Raw genomic sequence first — 21,159 nt, 5'->3', positions numbered from 1 at the left:
TGACTTGTATCAGGAAAGCTAAATCTGAGGAGAAAATAAGAATCTAATCTTCTTTGAAGTATGTTCAAGGACCAAATAAGTACACATAAAATTTCACACATGTTTAGGAGTATATTAAATTTTCATCTGTTTGGAACATATAGAGCTTAATTTAATGTTGTCTATAATTTGTTATAAAAATAATAAAGAAGAGTGAATAAAATTGCCGGGATTGAAATGTTCTTTTTATTTTTTTATTTTTTTGAGCTGGAGTTTCACTCTTGTTGCCCAGGCTGGAGTGCAATGGCGTGATCTCAGCTCACCGCAACCTCTGCCTCCTGGGTTCAAGTGATTCTCCTGCCTCAGCCTCCCGAGTAGCTGGGATTACAGGCATGTGTCACCATACCCGGCTAATTTTGTATTTTTAGTAGAGACAGGGTTTCTCCATGTTGGTCAGGCTGGTCTCGAACTCCCGACCTCAGGTGATCCACCCTCCTTGGCCTCCCAAAGTGTTAGGATTACAGGCATGAGCCACCGTGCCCAGCCTCTGTTCTTTCGTTTTTTAACCTCAGCCCTGCTCTACTAATTGCCGTTGTGTTTTCCATTTGTGTTCTTGATTTCTATATAGCGACTCATTCAAGTGTTTTGAAAGTAAAGCATTTTTAGAGAGGCTAGGATTTCAACAGAAGAAATAATAGATATGGTCAGTTGATTTAAGTTTTGCCCAAGAGAGTACACAACTCTATGAGTCAGTTATAGAGTAGCCTATACAAATATATAACTAATATACTGTTACACTGTGTTATACACACACATACGTATGTGTGTGTGCATATGTGTGTTTGTATTTGCATGCATGAGAGAGAGGAGAGAAGACAGAGTGAGAATCCAAGACAGAAGCACAGGAGATCACAATATCCCACACCTGTATTTTGTATCATTCTTCCATACGTAACTCTGCTTCCTACCTCCCAAGAGGTAACCATGAAAGATAAATGTACAGTTAAAAAAAAAAAAAAAAGCAAGAATGCTACAAAGCATTCAAAGCATCAACAATCTGAATGTGGTAAGTAGTTGCATGTTGATCTCAAATGTAGTAAAAATATGCTGCCTTGAAAATAAATTGTGTTTGCCAAGGTTGCAGGCCTACCTCTATCCTAGGAAAAAGCTCATTAAATTAGGTTGGAAACAGGTGTATTTATTGGATTATTTATTTGTCTTAAGTCCACACATGATTCCCATTCCTAAAGTCATATTATCTTGATAAATAAAGGCTTATCTACAAAAGAAAAAAATCAGCCAGCTAGACCAGGAAAGAGTTTGTTCCCTGCATCCAGAGTAGGACAAGTGTAAGCCATTCATCATTGTCCTGGATTTTGTGATCTCTCCAGGACAAACAGATAGACATCATAATTAAAAGGTAAATTTACCAGGATGCTTAAACAATCTAAAATGTGTGTGCACGTAAAAACAGACCTCAGGCCGGGTGTGGTGGCTCACGCCAGTAATCCCAGCACTTTGGGAGGCCAAGGCGGGCAGATCATGAGGTCAAGAGATGGAGACCATCCTGACCATAATGGTGAAACCCCATCTCTACTAAAAATACAAAAATTAGCTGGGCATGGCAGCTTGTGCCTGTAGTCCCAGCTACTCAGGAGGCTGAGGCAGGAGAATCACTTGAACCCAGGTGGAGGAGATTGCAGTGAGCCAAGATCGTGCCACTGCACTCCAGCCTGGCGACAGAGCAAGACTCCGTCACAAAAAACAAAAAACAAAACAACAAAAAAAGCAGACCTGAAATCCTCAAATTACGGAAGGCATAATTGACAGAAATGAAAGAAATAGACAAATAATAATTATATTTGAAGACTTAAACATTTCTCTTCCAATAATAAAGTAGAAAGAAACTTTGTAAACTTCTAAATGAAGTAGAAATTCAGCAAATATATCAAGTGTATATGCATACTTTTCAAGTGCAAATGTATTATTGAACAAGAAGATATTATAGTGAAGGCAAACAATGCAAAACTGACAATGATAAAAATAAAAAGTAAAAATAAACTGGGAAAGGATATTGGGTAATAAGTGAAGCTTTTTTATTCTTCCATGAAAATTTTATCCTGTGCAACTTAAAAATGACTTATTCATTCATTTCTAAGTTTCTCAATGTCATCCTATGTTTAAGGTTGATGTAACTTCTGGATATTCCACAGAATTAGAGATGTTATCAGTCTGGATATTATAAACTACATTTGGAAGGAAGGAGATAAAAGCTGTGGAATGTTCAAGATATTTTTACCTTCATTATATAAAGTGTGAAGTATACCCCAATTGGTGATAAAAATAAAAGCATAAATATTTTCACATAAATTTTTAAATAAGATGGAAATAGAAATACAGTGTATTGAGTCGATGAAGTATGGTATTTGGAAAGTGGTACAAACTAAGATTTTAGGTATCACAGTAGAAAGATGAACTATAAAGCAAAGGTCAATACAAATTCCAGGTGAAATTTGCAAATGAAAACATTTTGACAGAATTGAAAAACATTTCGATGAAATTAAAAATTAACTTTGCTTATCTACCATGCAACATTGTCAGAAAAGTATGAAAAATATAAATTTTGATGATGTTTACCTCACTCTACTGACTGAGAATGTCATGCTTAATTTAAAACATACAGAAATATGAAAATATACTCATTTTTTATGAATCCGTGGGGAGTACTTTGGAAAACCAAGCCATATGCTCATCTAATAACATTATAAATCCACTTTTGAAAAATGAGTGTTTGATGCATAAAAACAAAACACATATATGTTTTACATCTTTGAAAATTGTATCTATAACACAAACCATTTTAATGGAGATATGTGTATTTTATCTTTCAGAATTTCTGCCACTACCAAGGGTATATTGAAGGTTATCCAAAATCTGTGGTGATGGTCAGCACATGTACTGGACTCAGGTTGTAATTTACTGTTTTATGAATTGCAAAATAAAATATTTACTTCAAAATTATTTTAAACATTTTAACATAATATTCAGTGGTTCTAAAGTGAGGCATGACAATTGTGGGAAAACTGCCACTCACAAAGCATGGTATGGAAATACTTATAATGGCTCCTGCCCTTATGCAGGATTATGATTTTTTAAATATATTTGGAAGTCATGAAATATTAATAGCTAGGCAAATGCTAATAGCATTACTATGCGGTGTCACTCAGTAAGTGTGTGGACACCCAGTAACTTTCTCCTATTTTATCACCTTACACTCAGGCTAAAAATAATCTGCATATCATGAAAAAATAATGCTAAGTGGCATTTTATTGGCTTTTCCACAAGGCATTATTTTGCTTATTAATTTTTTTTGAAATTTTTAGGGGCTTACTACAGTTTGAAAATGTTAGTTATGGAATAGAACCCCTGGAGTCTTCAGTTGGCTTTGAACATGTAATTTACCAAGTAAAACATAAGAAAGCAGACGTTTCCTTATATAATGAGAAGAATATTGAATCAAGAGATCTGTCCTTTACATTACAAAGCGTAGAGGTAGGTGATTAATTGAAAAAACTCTGTGGTTATTACTATACAGCAATGTAAGCACTGAAATTTATAGTTGATAAATTACATATTTACATACCCATAAACACCAAAACATATAGCCACATGTATGGATACATGTACCAGAAACTTCATAACTTATATCATTAAGCCTTAAAACTAGTTTTGTAATTTTCCAGAACTCCAATCATGACATTTTCAACTGTTAGTGGCATCTTTTTCTGTAATCTAAACCTTTATTGTCAGCAGAGGCACTCCTTTCCCCATAGCCATTATATTAAAATTCTGGTGTAACAAACACAAATGCCATCCACATAAACAATGAAGATACATATCTAGGGTCTTGAGGAGAATCACCCCTATCTTGTAAGGGAACTGCCTCAGAGGAGGTCATTATATTTTCCTCAGAGGATTCAAGGTTATTTAATTTCCTCAGAAAGTGAGAGAGAGGTTGCTTCTACTAGCAAACAAGATTCACCAGCATTTAGGAGTTTTATAGCCCCAGCTTCATTAGGGTCCTTCTCTAAGTGCCCATTCCAATTTTCAAGATCCCACTGCATCCCACTCAATGCTCTCTCTTTGACGGCAGTACCATGGGAGGTTGGGAATTCAGTTTGCACTGTAATTCATCCACTGACAGGATAAGATTCTGGGTTTAGTTTTCAGTAATCTCAGCTCTGTGGCTATAGGATATAAAAATTTATTTCAAGACACACAAAGAAGCTTTTGGGTAATTTATGCATCACTTGAGATGGTAATTCAAATACTTAAGCTTATTCTCTTCTTTCTCCACTTTGTCTAGCAACATTAGGAGCAATCAATCTCATTATATTTGCTAGTTTGACAAAAATGTTCAAAAGTATCATATACATGGTCACCAAGACCCTTGCCTTTGTAAGTGTTTGATCAGAAGTATTCAGTGGTAATATTTTGCCTGTCTCTATTGCTACATCATGCCATGAACTATCTGCTCTCTATAGAATTGTCTTTAAATCTAATCAAAGTAGAAGGCAAATTCCCAAAACCCCAGCACCAATTAAGAAGATGTCCCCTTAAGATTCTGTTTTCTTGGTACCTCATTCCTGGTACCAACATCTATATCAGGGTTCTCCAGAGAAATAGAAAACCAACAGGAGATATATATGTGTGTGTTTGTGTACATACAGAGAGAGGGAGAGAGAGATTTTATGGAATTGACTCAGATGATTGTGAAGGCTTGGTAAATCCAAAATCTACAGGATAAGTGGGCAGGCTGGTTATCCAAGGAAGATTTGCAGTTTAAGACCAACATAGTCTGCGGGCAGAATTCCATTTCGTTTAGGAAATACTCTGTTTTCTAAAAAAGGCTTTAACTGATTGGATGAGGTTCACCCACATAATGAAGAGTAATGTGATTTACTAGAGCTTTACCAACTTAAATGTTAATTTCATCTAAAAGGCACCTTCACAGAGGCATCCAGGGTAATGTTTGACCTAATATCTGGGCACAGTGGCCCAGCCAAATTTACAGGTAAAATTAATCATCACACCAATATCACATCATTTATTCGTATGTTTCTTCTAAATGTTTTATTCTTTAATCTCATTTTGATATATGATACACTTTAATATTTTGTATTGGATGAGGTAGAAATTCAAATTGTTTTTTTTTCATATCAATATCCAGCTGTCCTCACACCATTTGTTGAAGAGATTATTTTTCCCCCATTGAACATTCTTGATTTTTTTCAAAGATCAGTTGACAATAAATGTTAGGGATTATTACCAGACTTAAAATTATAGTCCATTAATCTTTATTGTCTACTCTAATGCCACTACCACGTTTTCTTTACTACTGTATTGTTGTAGTAAGATTTGGAATTGGTAAGTGTACATCCTTCAATATTCTTGTTTTCCAAGATTCTTTTGGTTATTCTGGCTACTATGCATTTCCAAACATATTTTAAAATGTGTTTATTTTTAACTTCCATAAAATGGCACCCAGGATTGTGTTGAATCTGTAGATAAACCTGAGGAATGTTGTTATATTAACAATATTAACTCTATCCATGAGCAGTAAGTAGCTTTTATTTTTTAGATATTCTTTATTTCTGCAATGTTTTATATATTTAAGTCTAAGTCTTCAGTAAAGATTCTTTTGTTATTTATAGAAGTGTTATTATTTTAGATGTTATTTAAATTTTATATCAGTTTGGATTTCTCATTATTAGTATTTGGTAGTTAGTGAATTTTCCATATTGGTTTTGTATTCTGTGAACTTGACAAACTTGTTTATTAGTTTTCTATTGAACTCCGTGACTTTTTATGTACATGGTCATGCCATCTTGAATAAAGATAGTTTATCTTGTTTCTTTCCAACTAGGATATCTCGAATTTCCTTTTTCTTACTTAATTGTCCTGATTACTACTTCCATTATAATGTTGAATAGAATAGGTGAGAAGAGATGTTCTCATCTTTTCCCAGTCTTAGGGAGAAAAGATTCAGTCTGTCACCCTTAAGCATAATGTTATTTGTAATTTTTTCACAGGTGCCCTTTATCAGGTTAAAGAAGGTTTCATCCAATGTTAGTTTGTTAACGATTTTTGTTTTGTCATTAAAGGTTGTTGGATTTTGTCAGATATTTTTGTTCTGCAACATCTGCTGAGATAATTTCATTTTTATCGTTATTTTGTTAATGTGGTGTATTGCATTAATTGACTTTTGATTATTAAACTAACCTTGTATCTAGTCTCTCTTTGTTATAGTGCATAATTCTTTTTATGTATAGCTGGGTTCAGTTTGCTGGCATAATTTTGAAGATTTTTTTCATTTATATTTATAAAGAATATTGCTGTGCAGATTTGTTTTCATATGATATTTTTCTCTGTTTTTGGTATCAGGGTGATACAAACTTCGCAAAATGATTTGGGAAGTGTTGTCTCCTCTATTCTGGAAGACTGTGTGTAGGATTGATTTAATTATTTCAACATCTGTAAAATCCATCTGGGATTGGACATTTTTACGGAAGGATTTTTGTTAGTAATTAAATTTTTTCCTCATAAGTCTATTATAATTTTCTAATTTTTTTGGAGTCAATTTAGGTAGTTTGTGTGTCTATAGAGGTTTTTCTATTTTATCTATTTATTTGTTGGAATATTGTTGTTTGTGGGACTCCCTTACAGGTCTTTAAATATGGGTAAGATTTTTAGTAATCTTCTTTTTCATTTCTGATTTTATTAATTTAAATATTTTCTTTTTTGTGTAGTCAGAGTAGCTAATAATATTTTAATTAAAGTGTATCTCTTTTAAAGCACATATTACTAAGTTTCTAAACATTTTAAATCACAGCCGACAATTTTATTTTTAACTGACAGATAATAATCACACTTACGGGATACAAATGATATTTTGATACTTGAATAAAAGGTGTAATGATCAAATCAGGGTAATTGGCTTATTTATTACCTTAAACATTTATCATTTATTTATGTTGGGAACATTCAAAATTCCCTCTTTAAGCTACATGAAAACATACAATAAATTATTGTTAACTATAGTCACCCTATGGTGCTATAGAACACTAGAACTTACTCCATCTAGCTGTACTTTTGTAACCAATAGCCAACCTTTCCCCATCTGCTCCTCCCCTGACCCTGTCTATCCTCTCGTGACTACAATGTTACTCTCTACTTCTATGAGCTCAACTTTTCTAGTTGCCAAGGTTATTTATTGCATCTACTTTTAATGCACACATTTACATAATCTAGATTTAATCTACCACTTTGTCATTTCTTATTTGTCTTATATGTTCCTTATTCCTTTATTCTTTCTTCTTTTATATCTAATCTATTTATTTTTTTCAAGGATTTAATCATGCTGTTACATCTTTTTTATTAATCAAGTATTTTTATTTTTCTCCTCTAACGAGGTTTTACATTATACATTGTTTCATATATTTTGCTTTTATATAGTCTATGAATACAAAACAATTTTTACAACATAATAATTTTAGTGGCTAGTCTAATTAGGAGTTGACAAACTATGGCCCTCAGGCCAAATCTGGCCCACGGGCTGTTTGTATAAATGACATCTATTACTGCTATTCTATACATTGTTTATGTATACTTTCATATTATGGTGGCGAAGTTGAATAGTTGTGACAGAGACTCTATGCCCTACAAAGAAACTTTATAACCATGGCAGTCATTCTTCATTCTCCTGCCTTCTCAGGAACTACAAATCTATTATCATAGATATAGACTTGCCTATTCAAGATATTTTATATAACTGGAATCTTACAATATCTTTTGTGACTTCTTTCACTTATAAGGTGGTCAAAGCTCATCAGTACCTCTTTTATATTTATGGCTGAATAACATATTCCTGGGTGTAAATATACCACTCATAAGTCATATAGTCATAAGCTGATAAACAAATTGGTTGTTTCTACTTTTTAAATATTATAATATTGCTAGGAACATTAATATATGTTTTATGTGGATATATGTTTTTATTTCTCTAGGTAATTACAAAGATTTGAACCGCTAGGTCATAGGCAGACTCTGTGTTTCACCTTTTGAGTGGCTGCCAGATTATTTGTCCAATGTGGCTGACAATTTTATATCTCCTGAAGCAACATCTGTGGGTTCCAATTCCTCCACATTTATTTATTTATTGTTTTTTGTTTTTTGAGACGTAGTTTCACTCTTGTTGCCCAGGCTGGAGTGCAATGGCGTGATCTCTGCTCACTGCAACCTCTGCCTCCCGAGTTCAAGTGATTCTCCTGCCTCAGCCTCTCAAGTAGCTGGTATTAGAGGCACACACCACCATGCTCGGCTAATTTTTTCCATTTTTAGTTGAGACGGGGTTTCACCATGTTGGACAGGATGGTCTTGAACTCCTGATCTCAGGTGATCCACTCACCTCAGCCTCCCAAAGTGCTGGGATTACAGATGTGAGCCACCGCGCCTGGCCTCCTCCACATTTTTTTTTCAACATTTATTACCAGTCATTTTGATTATAGCCATCCTATTATGTGTGAAATGATATCTAATTGTGGTGGAACTATTTAAAACTTTCAAAGTTCTACTTTGTGCTATCATTATATGTTTTTATTTTTATACATATTATACACCTCATAGGACTACCACTATTACTCACATTATTATTTTAAATAATTCATATCTTTTCTCATTCTGTTCATTCCCTCATGCTGTTTTATGCTGTCCTCACTTTTGGAAATAAAAATTATTATCATTTAAATATTCTTTCTGCTGTATTTAAAAGGTCATAAAGTTATTCATTTGTTTTGTTTAAAAATTTCATGTAACTCCCTGCCCCATTTCCCAAAATACCAAGAAGCTTCTACCAGGAAGTGCTTACCAAGTTGATTATTAAGTTCATTTACAAAACGTGAACAAATAAGCATGTTCAAAGAAACACCTGAAAATGTCGAGCAATGGGGAAATCACAGTTCTCAACCATCTGTATTCCTATCTCTCCTAGACCTTCTATTTCATTTTATTTGCTAGCCTCATTTTGTCCTCCTCCTACTTCCAACATAAAAATTTAATTCCTAAATTTGAATATCTATTATTTTCTCTCACTTGAGTTCCATCCTTATAATTCTAAACAGAAAGATCCTATAACCTTATTCCATTAATCATTTTATTATGTGTAATATTTTGAATTATCATCTACAGTTCCTTCATTATATGGACATAATCATATCTCCTTAATACTAAAAATAGATTTAAAAATAAATGAAATAAAATAGAATCTATTATATACCTAGCACTTTCCATTTCTTCACATATAAGCTTTATATTAGAATAAGTGGGACTATCCATCCTGACATCTCATTTACTATTCATTTCACAAAAATGCAGTTTCTGTCTCCACAAGTAATCAGTGGTGATCCATTGTTAAATTGGCTTTTTGAAATATTAAGATACATTTTTAAACAGTGAAAGTAAAAATTCCTTAGAACTTTCTAGTCATCTTATTTTCTGCAATAATGCTGTCTGTCTCTTGCTTCTCATTCTTTCTTACTTTTTCTGACTTTTCCTTATACATTCACATTTTAAATATTGATATTTGCTCTGTTATATCTCATGTTTGAGCTTGTTATCGTCACATATAATATATATATAACATATATATCTCTTATATATATATAACATATATATCTTTTTTATATATATAGTTCTATGGCTTTACATACTGTGACCTACAGATATTCACTCCCAGTCCAAATTTTCTCCTGAGTTGATAATTCAATACAGGACATGTTGGTTGTTCGATTGAAACACACACACATGGACACCAGCACCCACACACCCCATATCTATCTATCTGTCTATTTATTGATTGATAAATCAATCATCTACATTTTCCTTCCAACTTCCTGAATATTCTTACCAAGGACCTTTGACGTTTTTAAATCTGAATATTTAATTCATACATATTGCAAGTGGATCAGTGTAATACTGTGAGTTCTCTGATATTTCTGACTAGATCCAATTCCTTAGTCTTTATTTGGCCAAGGCAACCTTTGTCCTAAATTTGGAGTCCTCTTTCAACATCATATGTGTAAGCACTTTTGTCTCATTTTAGGGCAACTTTGTCTTAATAAAATGGCTTGGCTTTTGTGGATGTTTTTTTTTTTCTGAGACAGAGTCTCACTCTGTCACCCAGACTGGAGTTCAGTGGTGTGATCTTGGCTCACTGCAACCTCTGCCTCCCAGGTTCAAGTGATTCTTCTGCCTCAGCCTCCTGAGTAGCTGTGATTACAGGTGTCAGCCACAATGCCCAGCTAATTTTTTGTATTTTTAGTAGAGACAGGGTTTCGCCGTGTTGGCCAGGCTGGTCTCGAACTCTTGGCCTCAAGTGATCCACCCACCTCGGCCTCCCAAAGTGCTGGGATTACAGGTGTGAGCCACCATGCCTGGCCTGTGGATTTTTAAAATTGGCATCTGACCACCTTTTCAACACACACAGCTCCTGGTGTTCTCTCATGCATCTGTGTAGTTTTCTTTTCTTTTTTTTTCTGCCCACCTTTTCAACACACACATTTATTTACATAGATTCATTTTATTCATTTATTTTTTATTATACTTTAAGTTCTAGGGTACATGTGTACAAAGTGCAGGTTTCTTACATATGTATACATGTGCCATGTTGGTGTGCTGCACCCATTAACTCGTCATTTACATTAGGTGTATCTCCTAATGTTATCCCTCCCTGCCCGCAACCCCACAACAGGCCCTGGTGTGTGAAGTTCCCCAGCCTGTGTCCAAGTGATCTAATTGTTTAGTTCCCACCTATGAGTGAGAACATGTGTTGTTTGGCTTTCTGTCCTTGTGATAGTTTGCTCAGAATGATGGTTTCCAGCTTCATCCATGTCCCTACAAAGGACATGAACTCATCCTTTTTTATGGCTACATAGTATTCCATGGTGTGTATGTGCCACATTTTCTTTATCCAGTCTGTCATTGATGGACATTTGGCTCGGTTCCAAGTCTTTGCTATTGTGAATAGTGCTGCAATAAACATACGTGTGCATGTGTCCTTATAGCAGCATGATTTATAATCCTTTGGGTATATACCCAGTAATGGGATGGCTGGGTCAAATGGTAGTTCTAGTTCTAGATCCTTGAGGAATTGCCACACTGTCTTCCACAAGTGTTGAACTAGTTTATAGTCCCACCAACAGTGTAAAAATGTTCCTATTTCTCCACATCCTCTCCAGCACCTGTTGTTTCCTGACTTTTTAATGATCACCATTCTAACTGGTGTGAGATAGTATCTCATTGTGGTTTTGACTTGCATTTCTCTGATGGCCAGTGATGATGAGCATTTTTTCATGTGTCTGTTGGCTGCATAGACATCTTCTTTTGAGAAGTGTCTGTTCACCTCCTTCACCCACTTTTTGATGGGGTTGTTTGATTTTTTCTTGTAAATTTGTTTAAGTTCTTTGTAGATTCTGGATATTAGCCCTTTGTCAGATGGTTAGATTGTAAAACTTTTCTCCCATTCTGTAGGTTGCCTGTTCACTCTGATGGTAGTCTCTTTTGCTGTGCAGAAGCGCTTTAGTTTAATTAGGTCCCATTTGACAATTTTGGCTTTTGTTGCCATTGTTTTTGGTGTTTTAGTCATGAAGTCCTTGCCCATGCCTATGTCCTGAATGGTATTGCCTAGGTTTTCTTCTAGGGTTTTTATGGTTTTAGGTCTAACATTTAAGTCTTTAATCCATCTTGAATTAATTTTTGTTTAAGGTGTAAGGAAGGGATCCAGTTTCAGCTTTCTACATATGGCTAACCAGTTTTCCCAGCACCATTTATTAAATAGGGAATCATTTCCCCATTTCTTGTTTTTGTCAGGTGTGTCAAACATCAGATGGTTGTAGATGTGTGGTACTATTTCTGAGGTCTCTGTTCTGTTCCATTGGTCTATACCTCTGTTTTGGTACCAGTACCATGCTGTTTTGGTTACTGTGGCCTTGTAGTATAGTTTGAAGTCAGGTAGCGTGATGCCTCCAACTTTGTTCTTTTGGCTTAGGATTGTCTTGGCTATGCAGGCTTTTTTTGGTTCCATATGAACTTTAAAGTAGTTTTTTCCAATTCTGTGAAGAAAGTCATTGGTAGCTTGATGGGGATGGCATTGAATTAAATTACCTTGGGCAGTATGGTCATTTTCACAATATTGATTCTTCCTATCCATGAGCATGGAATGTTCTTCTATTTGTTTGTGTCCTCTTTTATTTCGTTGAGCAGTGGTTTGTAGTTCTCCTTGAAGAGGTCCTTCACATCCCTTGTAAGTTGGAGTCCTAGGTATTTTATCCTCTTTGAAGCAATTGTGAATGGGAGTTCACTCATGATTTGGCTGTTTGTCTGTTATTGTATAGGAATGCTTGTGATTTTTGCACATTGATTTTGTATCCTGAGACTTTGCTGAAGTTGCTTATCAGCTTAAGGAGATTTTGGGCTGAGATGATGGGGTTTTCTAAATATATAATCATGTCATCTACAAACAGGGACAATTTAACTTCCCCTCTTCCTAATTGAATATGCTTTATTTCTTTCTCTTGCCTGATTGCCCTGGCCAGAACTTCCAACACTATGTTGAATAGGAATGGTGAGAGAGGACATCCCTGTCTTGTGCCAGTTTTCAAACGGAATGCTTCCAGTTTTTGCCCATTCAGTATGATTGGCTGTGGGTTTGTCATAAATAGCTCTTATTATTTTGAGATACGTCCCATCAATACCTAGTTTATTGAGAGTTTTTAGCCTGAAGGGCTGTTGAATTTTGTTGAAGGCCTTTTCTGCATCTGTTGAGATAATCATGTGGTTTTTGTCTTTGGTTCTGTTTATATGCTGGATTATGTTTATTGATTTGCATATGTTGAACCAGCCCTGCATCCCAGGGATGAAGCCAACTTGATCGTGGTGGATAAGCTTTTTGATGTGCTGCTGGATTTGGTTTCCCAGTATTTTATTGAGGATTTTTTCATTGGTGTTCCTCAGGAATATTGGTCTAAAATTCACATTTTTTGTTGTGTCTGTCCCAGGCTTTGGTATCAGGATAATGCTGGCCTCATAAAATGAGTTAAGGAGGATTCCCTCTTTTTCTATTGATTGGAATAGTTTCAGAAGGAATGGTACCACCTCCTCTTTGTACCTCTGGTAGAATTCGGCTGTGAATTCATCTGGTCCTGGACTTATTTTGGTTAATTATTGCCTCAATTTCAGAGCCTGTTATTGGTGTATTCAGGGATTCAACTTCTTCTTGGTTTAGTCTTGGGAGGATGTGTGTGTCCAGGAGTTTATCCATTTCATCTAGATTTTTTAGTTTAATTTCACAGAGGTGTTTATGGTATTCTCTGATGGTAGCTTGTATTTCTGTGGGATTGGTGTTGATAAAGGTATCATTTTTTATTGTGCCTTTTTGATTCTTCTCTCTTTTCTTCTTTATTAGTCTTGCTAGTTGTCTATCAATTTTGGTGATCTTTTCAAAAAACCAGCTCCTGGATTCATTGATTTTTTTGAAGGGTTTTTTTTTTTTGGTCTCTATCTCCTTCAGTTCTGCTCTGATCTTAGTTATTTCTTGCCTTCTGCTAGCTTTTGAATGTGTTTGCTCTTGCTTCTCTAGTTCTTTTAATGGTGATATTAGGGTGTCAATTTTAGATCTTTCCTGCTTTCTCTTGTGGGCATTTAGTGCTATAAATTTCCCTTTACACACTGCTTTGAATGTGTCCCAGAGATTCTGATATGTTGTGTCTTTGTTCTCACTGGTTTCAAAAAACATCTTTATTTCTGCCTTCATTTCGTTTTGTACCCAGTAGTCATTCAGGAGCAGGTTGTTGTTTCCATGTAATTGAGTGGTTCTGAGTGAGTTTCTTAATCCTGAGTTCTAGTTTGATTGCACTGTGGTCTGAGAGACAGTTTGTTATAATTTCTGTTCTTTTACATTTGCTGAGGAGAGCTTTACTTCCAACTATGTGGTCAATTTTGGAATAGGTGTGGTGTGGTGCTGAGAAGAATGCATATTCTGTTGATTTGGGGTGGAGAGTACTGTGGATGTCTATTAGGTCCGCTTGGTGCAGAGCTGAGTTCAATTCCTGGATATCCTTGTTAACTTTCTGTCTCTTTGATCTGTCTAATGTTGACAATGGGGTGTTAAAGTCTCCCATTATTCTTGTGTGGGAGTCCAAGTCTCTTTGTAGTCTCTAAGGACTTGCTTTATGAATCTGGGTGCTCCTGTATTTGGTTCATATATATTTAGGATAGTTGGCTCTTCTTGTTGAATTGATCACTTTACCATTATGTAATGGCCTTCTTTGTCTCTTTTGATCTTTGTTGGTTTAAAGTCTGTTTTATCAGAGACTAGGATTGCAACCTCTGCTTTTTTTTATTTTCCATTTGTTTGGTAGATCTTCCTACATCCCTTTATTTTGAGCTTATGTTTGTCTCTGCACATGAGATGAGTCTCCTGAATACAGCACACTGATGGGTCTTGACTCTTTATCCAATTTGCCAGTCTGTGTCTTTTAATTGGAGCATTTTGCCCATTTACATTTAAGGTTAATATTGTTATGTGTGAATTTGATCCTGTCATTATGATGTTAGCTGGTTATTTTGCTCATTAATTGATGCAGTTTCTTCCTAGCATTGATGGTCTTTACAATTTGGCATGTTTTTGCAGTGGCTGGTACCGGTTTTTCCTTTCCACGTTTAGTGCTTCCTTCAGGAGCTCTTGTAAGGCAGGCCTGGTAAAAGAGAGAATAATATGAATAGCTTGGAACCAATGAAAATATGGAGAATGGAAGATAGAGGAAAGTTGTTTCCCAAGTAAATTAAATAATTGATTAGGTACAGAAAAGTGACAAATAGATGAAAAAGATTTTATGATATCTAGTGTTGCTTATATTATCTGGTTTTATTTCTATATGTAAAATTGTGTTTTTCAATATTCAGTTCATTAATAGTAGTGATATGCACTAAAAATACTTAAGTAATTCTGTAATTTTGATGTAAAATTTGTGGATTTTTTCAGCCACAGCAAGATTTTGCAAAGTATATAGAAATGCATGTTATAGTTGAAAAACAATTGGTAAGTATATTCTGATTTATTTATGTCCCTTAATATTTGCAATGAGGGATTGTAATAATAAGTTGGAATAAATTTTTAACAGAAAAAAATTGATAATTTTGCCTTAGCTCTGCATTAATGCACTTTAAATTATTAATATCAGTAGTAAATTGAGAATCAAATTTTATGTCATGTTTAATTTTATAAATAGCAATGTAAAGAAAATAATTGCTACCTCTATAATAGTTTACAAATAGTTTTAGAATTATTACAGAAACTTGTATGTATTCTAGAACTATACTGAATTTTAAAAATAATGCTTGACATTTTGGATATTATTTAAAAAGAAATAAAAGTTTCCCATCTGCACATTTTTTTGTAGACAGGAAAATAATGGCTTATACTGGGGATGAAAGGTGGTGATTAAGTATTTTAATGATAAATATTGTAAACTTGGGTAAAATAGGTGATCAATATGTTTATTTTTATTTATGTATGTATTTATTTATTTTTTGAGATGGAGTCTCACTCTGTCGCACAGGCTGAGTGCAATGGCATGATCATGGCTCACTGCAAACTCCACTTCATGGGTTCAAGTGATTCTCCTGCCTTAGCCTCCCAAGTAACTGGGACTACAGGCACACACCACCATGCCCAGCTAATTTTTGTATTTTTAGTAGAGACGGGGTTTCACCACGTTGGCCAGGATGGTCTCGATCTCTTTACCTTGTGATCCACCTGCCTCAGCCTCCCAAAGTGCTGGGACCACATGCGTAAGCCACTGTGCCTGGCCAACTTTTTCTTTATTTTTAAAAAAATATTTAGCAATTCTGTGTCCTTTGAATTTCCATTTAAGACCACCTTATCCATTTCTGCAAAAAGGATGACTATATTTTGATAGAGACTGTGTTAATTCTATAGATCAATTTGGGAAGGATATTTTTTTCACAATTTGGAATACTCTAATCCATGATCATCATATATCCACCCCATTATTTAGATCTTCTTTGATTTCTCTCAGCAATATTTGGTAGTTTTTCAGTATATGAGTCCCTTGCTTTTTGTTAAATCTATTCCTATTTCCTAATCTTGTTTCTAATATGATTACTTTTCATATTTTCATTTTGATTGTTCATTTGGTAGTGTAAAAAAAGTTAATTGATCTTGTATCTTGTGATTTTTGCAAAAAATGTTTATTACTTGTAATTGTGTGTGTGTGTATTCCTTAGGACTTTCTGCATACAGGATAATTTTGTGATAAAACATAACTTTGTGTTAGCCTTTCCAATGTGAAGCCTTTTTATTTATTTTCTTGCAATATTGTGTTTGCTAGAACCTCCAGGACAATGATTAAGTGTAAGCTGAGAGAAGACTTGTGTTGTAGTTTCAATGTTTGTGGGAAAGCCATAGATTCACCATTTAATGTGCTAATAAATTAAATATTAGCTGCTGTGTTGTTGTCATTGTTATTGTTTTTATCAGGAGTAGGTGTTGAGTTTTGTGAAATGTATTTTCTGTTTCTGTTCAGATGACTATGGGAATTTTTGGTCATTATATTAGTTAAGTGTCTTACAGTAATTTAAAGTTCCAGTTGACCATGATGCATAATCATTTTTATATATTTCTGGCTTCAGCTTGCTAACAGTTTTCTTAGGTTTCCTTTCTATATATAGTGTAGTATACTTATTCTGGATGCTGGAAATCTGAGACCAGGGTAGCAGCATGGTTACATTCTGGTGAGGGCTGTCTTCCTAGCCTACAGATGGCCACCAAAAAGCAAGCTCTCTAGTATCTCTTCCGATAAGGGCACTAATCTCATCATGAGGGGCCCACCCCTATGACCTCATTGAAACCTTATGATATCCCAAATATACCATTTCCAAATACTGTTACAATGGGGTTCAGAACTTCAAAATATGAAATTTTGGAGAGAGATAATTTACTCCATAGAACTCCAGCCCTCACTTCCCCATATTCATGTCCTTCTCCCAAACAAAATGTGTTCATTCCATCCTAAGAGCTCCAACTCTAACATTTAAAGACCAAAGTCTCATGTAAATATCATCTCAATCTGTCATGGGTGAGACAGGATGTACAATTCATACTGAGGCAAAATTCCCCTCCAGCTATGAAACCTGATAAGTAGAACTTTGTGTTCCACAGGGAGCAATAGGAAGGAAGCAAAGGGCCATGGTTTCCAAGCAAGTCTGAAAGTCTAGCAAGACAAATTTATTCAGATTGTAAGCCTCAAAAATAATGCTGTTTGACTTGATGCCCCTTTTCCAGGTCTACTGGGAGGGCAGTGTCACTTCCATGGCTGGGGTCGCTGGGTGGCCCTGCCAGCAAGGCTACAGGCAAAGGCCATCCAAACTGTTGAAATTAAGGCAGTGGCTCTGATCATCTCTGAATCACCTTCAGGGTATCTTTTCCTCTTCTCTATTATTAGTGCTCATTTTCAGCTCATTTCAGCTGTATCATTCCATCCTGTCAAATCTAAGAAGTCTGGCAGCCCTCCTTCATTGTGTCCTGTCTCTATCCCTTTCAGTTAAAACAGGCAGTGTGTTCACTCATATAATCCTATAAAGTTTTTGTCAAATGATTGTGCAGCCATTTCCTTAGTGTTCCCCTTAGAACAATCTTTGCAACAAAGATAGGCAGGAAATCTCCAAATCTTAAACTTTTGGTTCTGCTTTGCTTTACAGTCTCTCTTGAATTTATCTCTATCATTTTGCATTTCAGAGTAAGCAGTCAGGAGGCACAATGCCACTCAATGCTCTAACATTTTGCTTGGAAATCTTCTCAATTAAATATTCTATTTTATCACTCACAAGTTTTACCTCCAATAAAACACTAGAACATAGTTTACATTACCTGCATTTTATATATAGATATTTATATATAATATATATTTATAATAATATTACAAATAATATAATATTTATAATATATTATATATAACATTGTGTTTTTTTATTATGTGTCATACTTTGTTGAAAATGGGACATTTTTAATATAATATAGTTGGGCAATTCTGAATCCTGAAAGCCTATCTTGAAATTGTTGCTTCTATTCTTCTGTTGTTTGTTTGTTTGTTTAGTGCTTTGCTGGAGCAATTCTGAAGACTCTGCCTCTCTAGCAGTGTGTCATCACTGATGTCTTTGCTTTTTTTTTTCAATTCCCATTTTCATTTTTTGAGCCTGGATTCCTAGTGGTTGTCCTTGGGTTGGCATATCTTATTGACTGGTCAGAGTCTATGTTCCAACAACTTGTGAAAATAAGGCTTCCACTCTTTGCCAATGGATTTGCCTTTGTGTTGGAAAAAGTATTCAATATCCAGGCAGTTTTCACTCAGGCAAGTTTTACTTTCTGCAGGACTTACTCCCATCTCCTCTACTAGTGAGTCAGCCATGAACTTGTGCATAGCTTGGCCCTTTCCAATTTTCCCTGAGCATGGGTTCTACCTCGTATATATATGGAATATTCCTGACTACCATGACTATATGGTTACTTTCGAGACCATTTTGGCTGTTGCATTGTCCACAATTTCATGCTAGGTTTCTGGCTAATCTTCTGGTCTGTTGCTTAAAATCACCAGTTTCCCAGTCTGTGTTTAGATGTGATGTTGGCCTTCCCTGTTCATTTGCCACAGATAACTATTGTTTTTGACAATGTACCTGAGCATGTGGTCTCCCCGCTGTCACCTTCAAATCATATCATTCTACTTTAATAGGGAAGCTATTAGATTCCTGGCTTGAGCTGTTATGGTAGAATTGCCACAGGCTAGAGCTAGCTATGAGAGTGGGAACAGTTCAGCTAAAATGCCACAAATTCCCATTATTATTACTATTTTTTACCATAGCATTAATAGTTTTTCTTTAATAAATTATTCTTAAAGTTTTGTATTCCTTTGGTCATTTTCCAGAATCTTGAAATGATTTTTGAAAATTTTGTCTTGTTTTATCTTTGTTTATTGTGCAAAGGATTTGCAGAGCTTATTGTTTTTACCATTTCAGGAGTCTCACTGCATTTTCTAAGTTTATTTCTATGAATTTGCTTTTCATTGTCTTTGTAAACTAGATATTTTTAATAAAACATTCTACTCCTTGTCATAGTCACCTTTAGATCCCCTAGTCACTTTTCTTGACCCATGCCTATCTGCTTAGGCATTTGGCCTATCAAATGCCTATCTACCTAGGCATTTGTCCCTATCAAAACCTAATCCCCAGTGTGATAGTATTAAGAGGTGGGATCTTTGAGAGGTGATTAGGTCATGAGGTCAAAGCCCTCATGAATGGGATTGATGTCCTTGTAAAACAGGTCTATAAAGTTTTGTTTGCCCCTTCCACTCTATAAGGACACAGCTAGAAGGTACCATCTATAAGGAAATGAGCCCTCATCAGACACCAAATCTACCAGTGTCTTGATCTTGAATGTTCCAACCTCCAGAGTTGTGAGAAATAAATGCTTTTTTTAATAAGCTACTCAGCTTGTGATGTTTTTGTTATAGCAGCCTGAATGGACTAAGACAATCATGATTGCTCCACACATCTCAAATTCAAGGAGTAGAAAAGAAGTGTACTCTAAGATACTGCAAGTGTTTTAAGCAAGACATGTAAAGATATGCACTTTACCAGAATGCAAAATACCATGCATTCAGAAGCCAAAAATGTGAAGCTATTTTTAAATTTTGCCATACTTATTTTTTACTGAAGTGTTAGCATTTTGATGACTATCCCATAGTTTAATAATACTCATATCATAATTTTTTATAGTTTTAATGTCAATGTACCTATTTCTTCCAGTGTCTTTACTTTTTAATTCCCTGATTTCTCTACTTCAATAGTATTGTTCATCAACCTGCCTCAGCCACTGACTTTCATCATCATATATTATACTTGAGGATTGCTCTCACATTACTCTTCCCTACTCTTATATTCAAGCCTCTCAATCTTTGAATACTCCTTCTTATATTTCTCTTTCCCATTTCCAGACTTTAATATTTTATGCCACCAAGACATTTATCCATTAATTCTTCCAGTTTTGCATTGTCCCTTTCCATGTACTCAGTTCTTCCATTGAAAACCACATATCCTATGGTTTCATGATTAGTGTCATTCCCTACGATCACCTGCAACTCCCTTGCCATTTTCCCTTTAGTTGCCTCTCTGGAAAAACCTCAAACCTGGATAAATCCAAGTCAACAAATAATTTGTTCACAACTGCAATAAAGCACACAATGATTGGGCATGTTCTCACTTTAGTTCCATAAATCCTGAAATGTCATTATGCTCCCCACTGTCTTGCCTTGCTGACTCATATTTTGCTGATAAAAGAAATCAGAAGAGAACATCAACAAACTCTTATCACTTTCTCAAACACTTAGCCTGGATATTTAATCATGTACTCTGTTTTCCTTGCCATTACCACGAATGAGATGGTGCTCCAATCTAACACTAGAATTCCAAATGTGCACATTCACACTCAGCTCCTTAAGGATGTGGCACTAACAATTCTTGTCCACATCAATTCTTATTAGTTCTTGGCCATCAGCAAATAAGTATTCTCCCATATTAAAAACAAAACAAAACAAATAAGGAAAGATAATCGTCCTTCTCTCCAGCGAACATGTCAATGTTTTGCTTTCACTTACAACGCTTCTTAAAAGGGTCATGTGTATTCACTAACCCCAGTACCACTCCAAATATCTTTTCAGTCTAGTCTTATTTTCATTTTGATTCCGATTTCTATCCCCAAAATTAATTATGCTAAAGGACATTTCAACTAACTGAGTTTTAGAGTTCGAATTGGCTTTTATCGGCAATTAATGAACGAGGCATCATCCAGTCTTCAAAACAGGAGCTCCAGGCACGGCAGAAAAGTCACCTTTTGTAAGGCAGCTTTATCAAAAACAAGGAAGAAGCATAGCACAAAAAAAGTGGGTTGTTTAACATGAGATCACTCTGCTTGTGCGGGATAAAACAGAGGGAACGTCATTATATTGGCTCAGGTTGACTGGGCACCTTGGGATTGGTTGAGATAATTTGTTT

General features: G+C 35.1%; 1 protein-coding gene across 1 annotated transcript in view; it reads left to right on the top strand.

The window, feature by feature from the left end:
* Nucleotides 1-21,159, top strand: part of ADAM2 (ADAM metallopeptidase domain 2) — a 113,722-nt gene that overhangs the window by 34,484 nt on the left and 58,079 nt on the right. The window contains exons 6-8 of the mRNA XM_054498868.2: nt 2,871-2,947; nt 3,363-3,531; nt 15,077-15,133. Of these exons, the coding sequence (XP_054354843.2) occupies nt 2,871-2,947; nt 3,363-3,531; nt 15,077-15,133 (303 nt within the window). The remainder of the gene's footprint in view (nt 1-2,870; nt 2,948-3,362; nt 3,532-15,076; nt 15,134-21,159) is intronic.

This window comes from Pongo pygmaeus, chromosome 7, assembly GCF_028885625.2.
Source record: "Pongo pygmaeus isolate AG05252 chromosome 7, NHGRI_mPonPyg2-v2.0_pri, whole genome shotgun sequence".
NCBI lineage: Eukaryota > Metazoa > Chordata > Mammalia > Primates > Hominidae > Pongo > Pongo pygmaeus.
The sequence above is the reverse complement of the archived record's forward strand: the minus strand, read 5'-3'. Positions and strand labels throughout refer to the sequence as shown.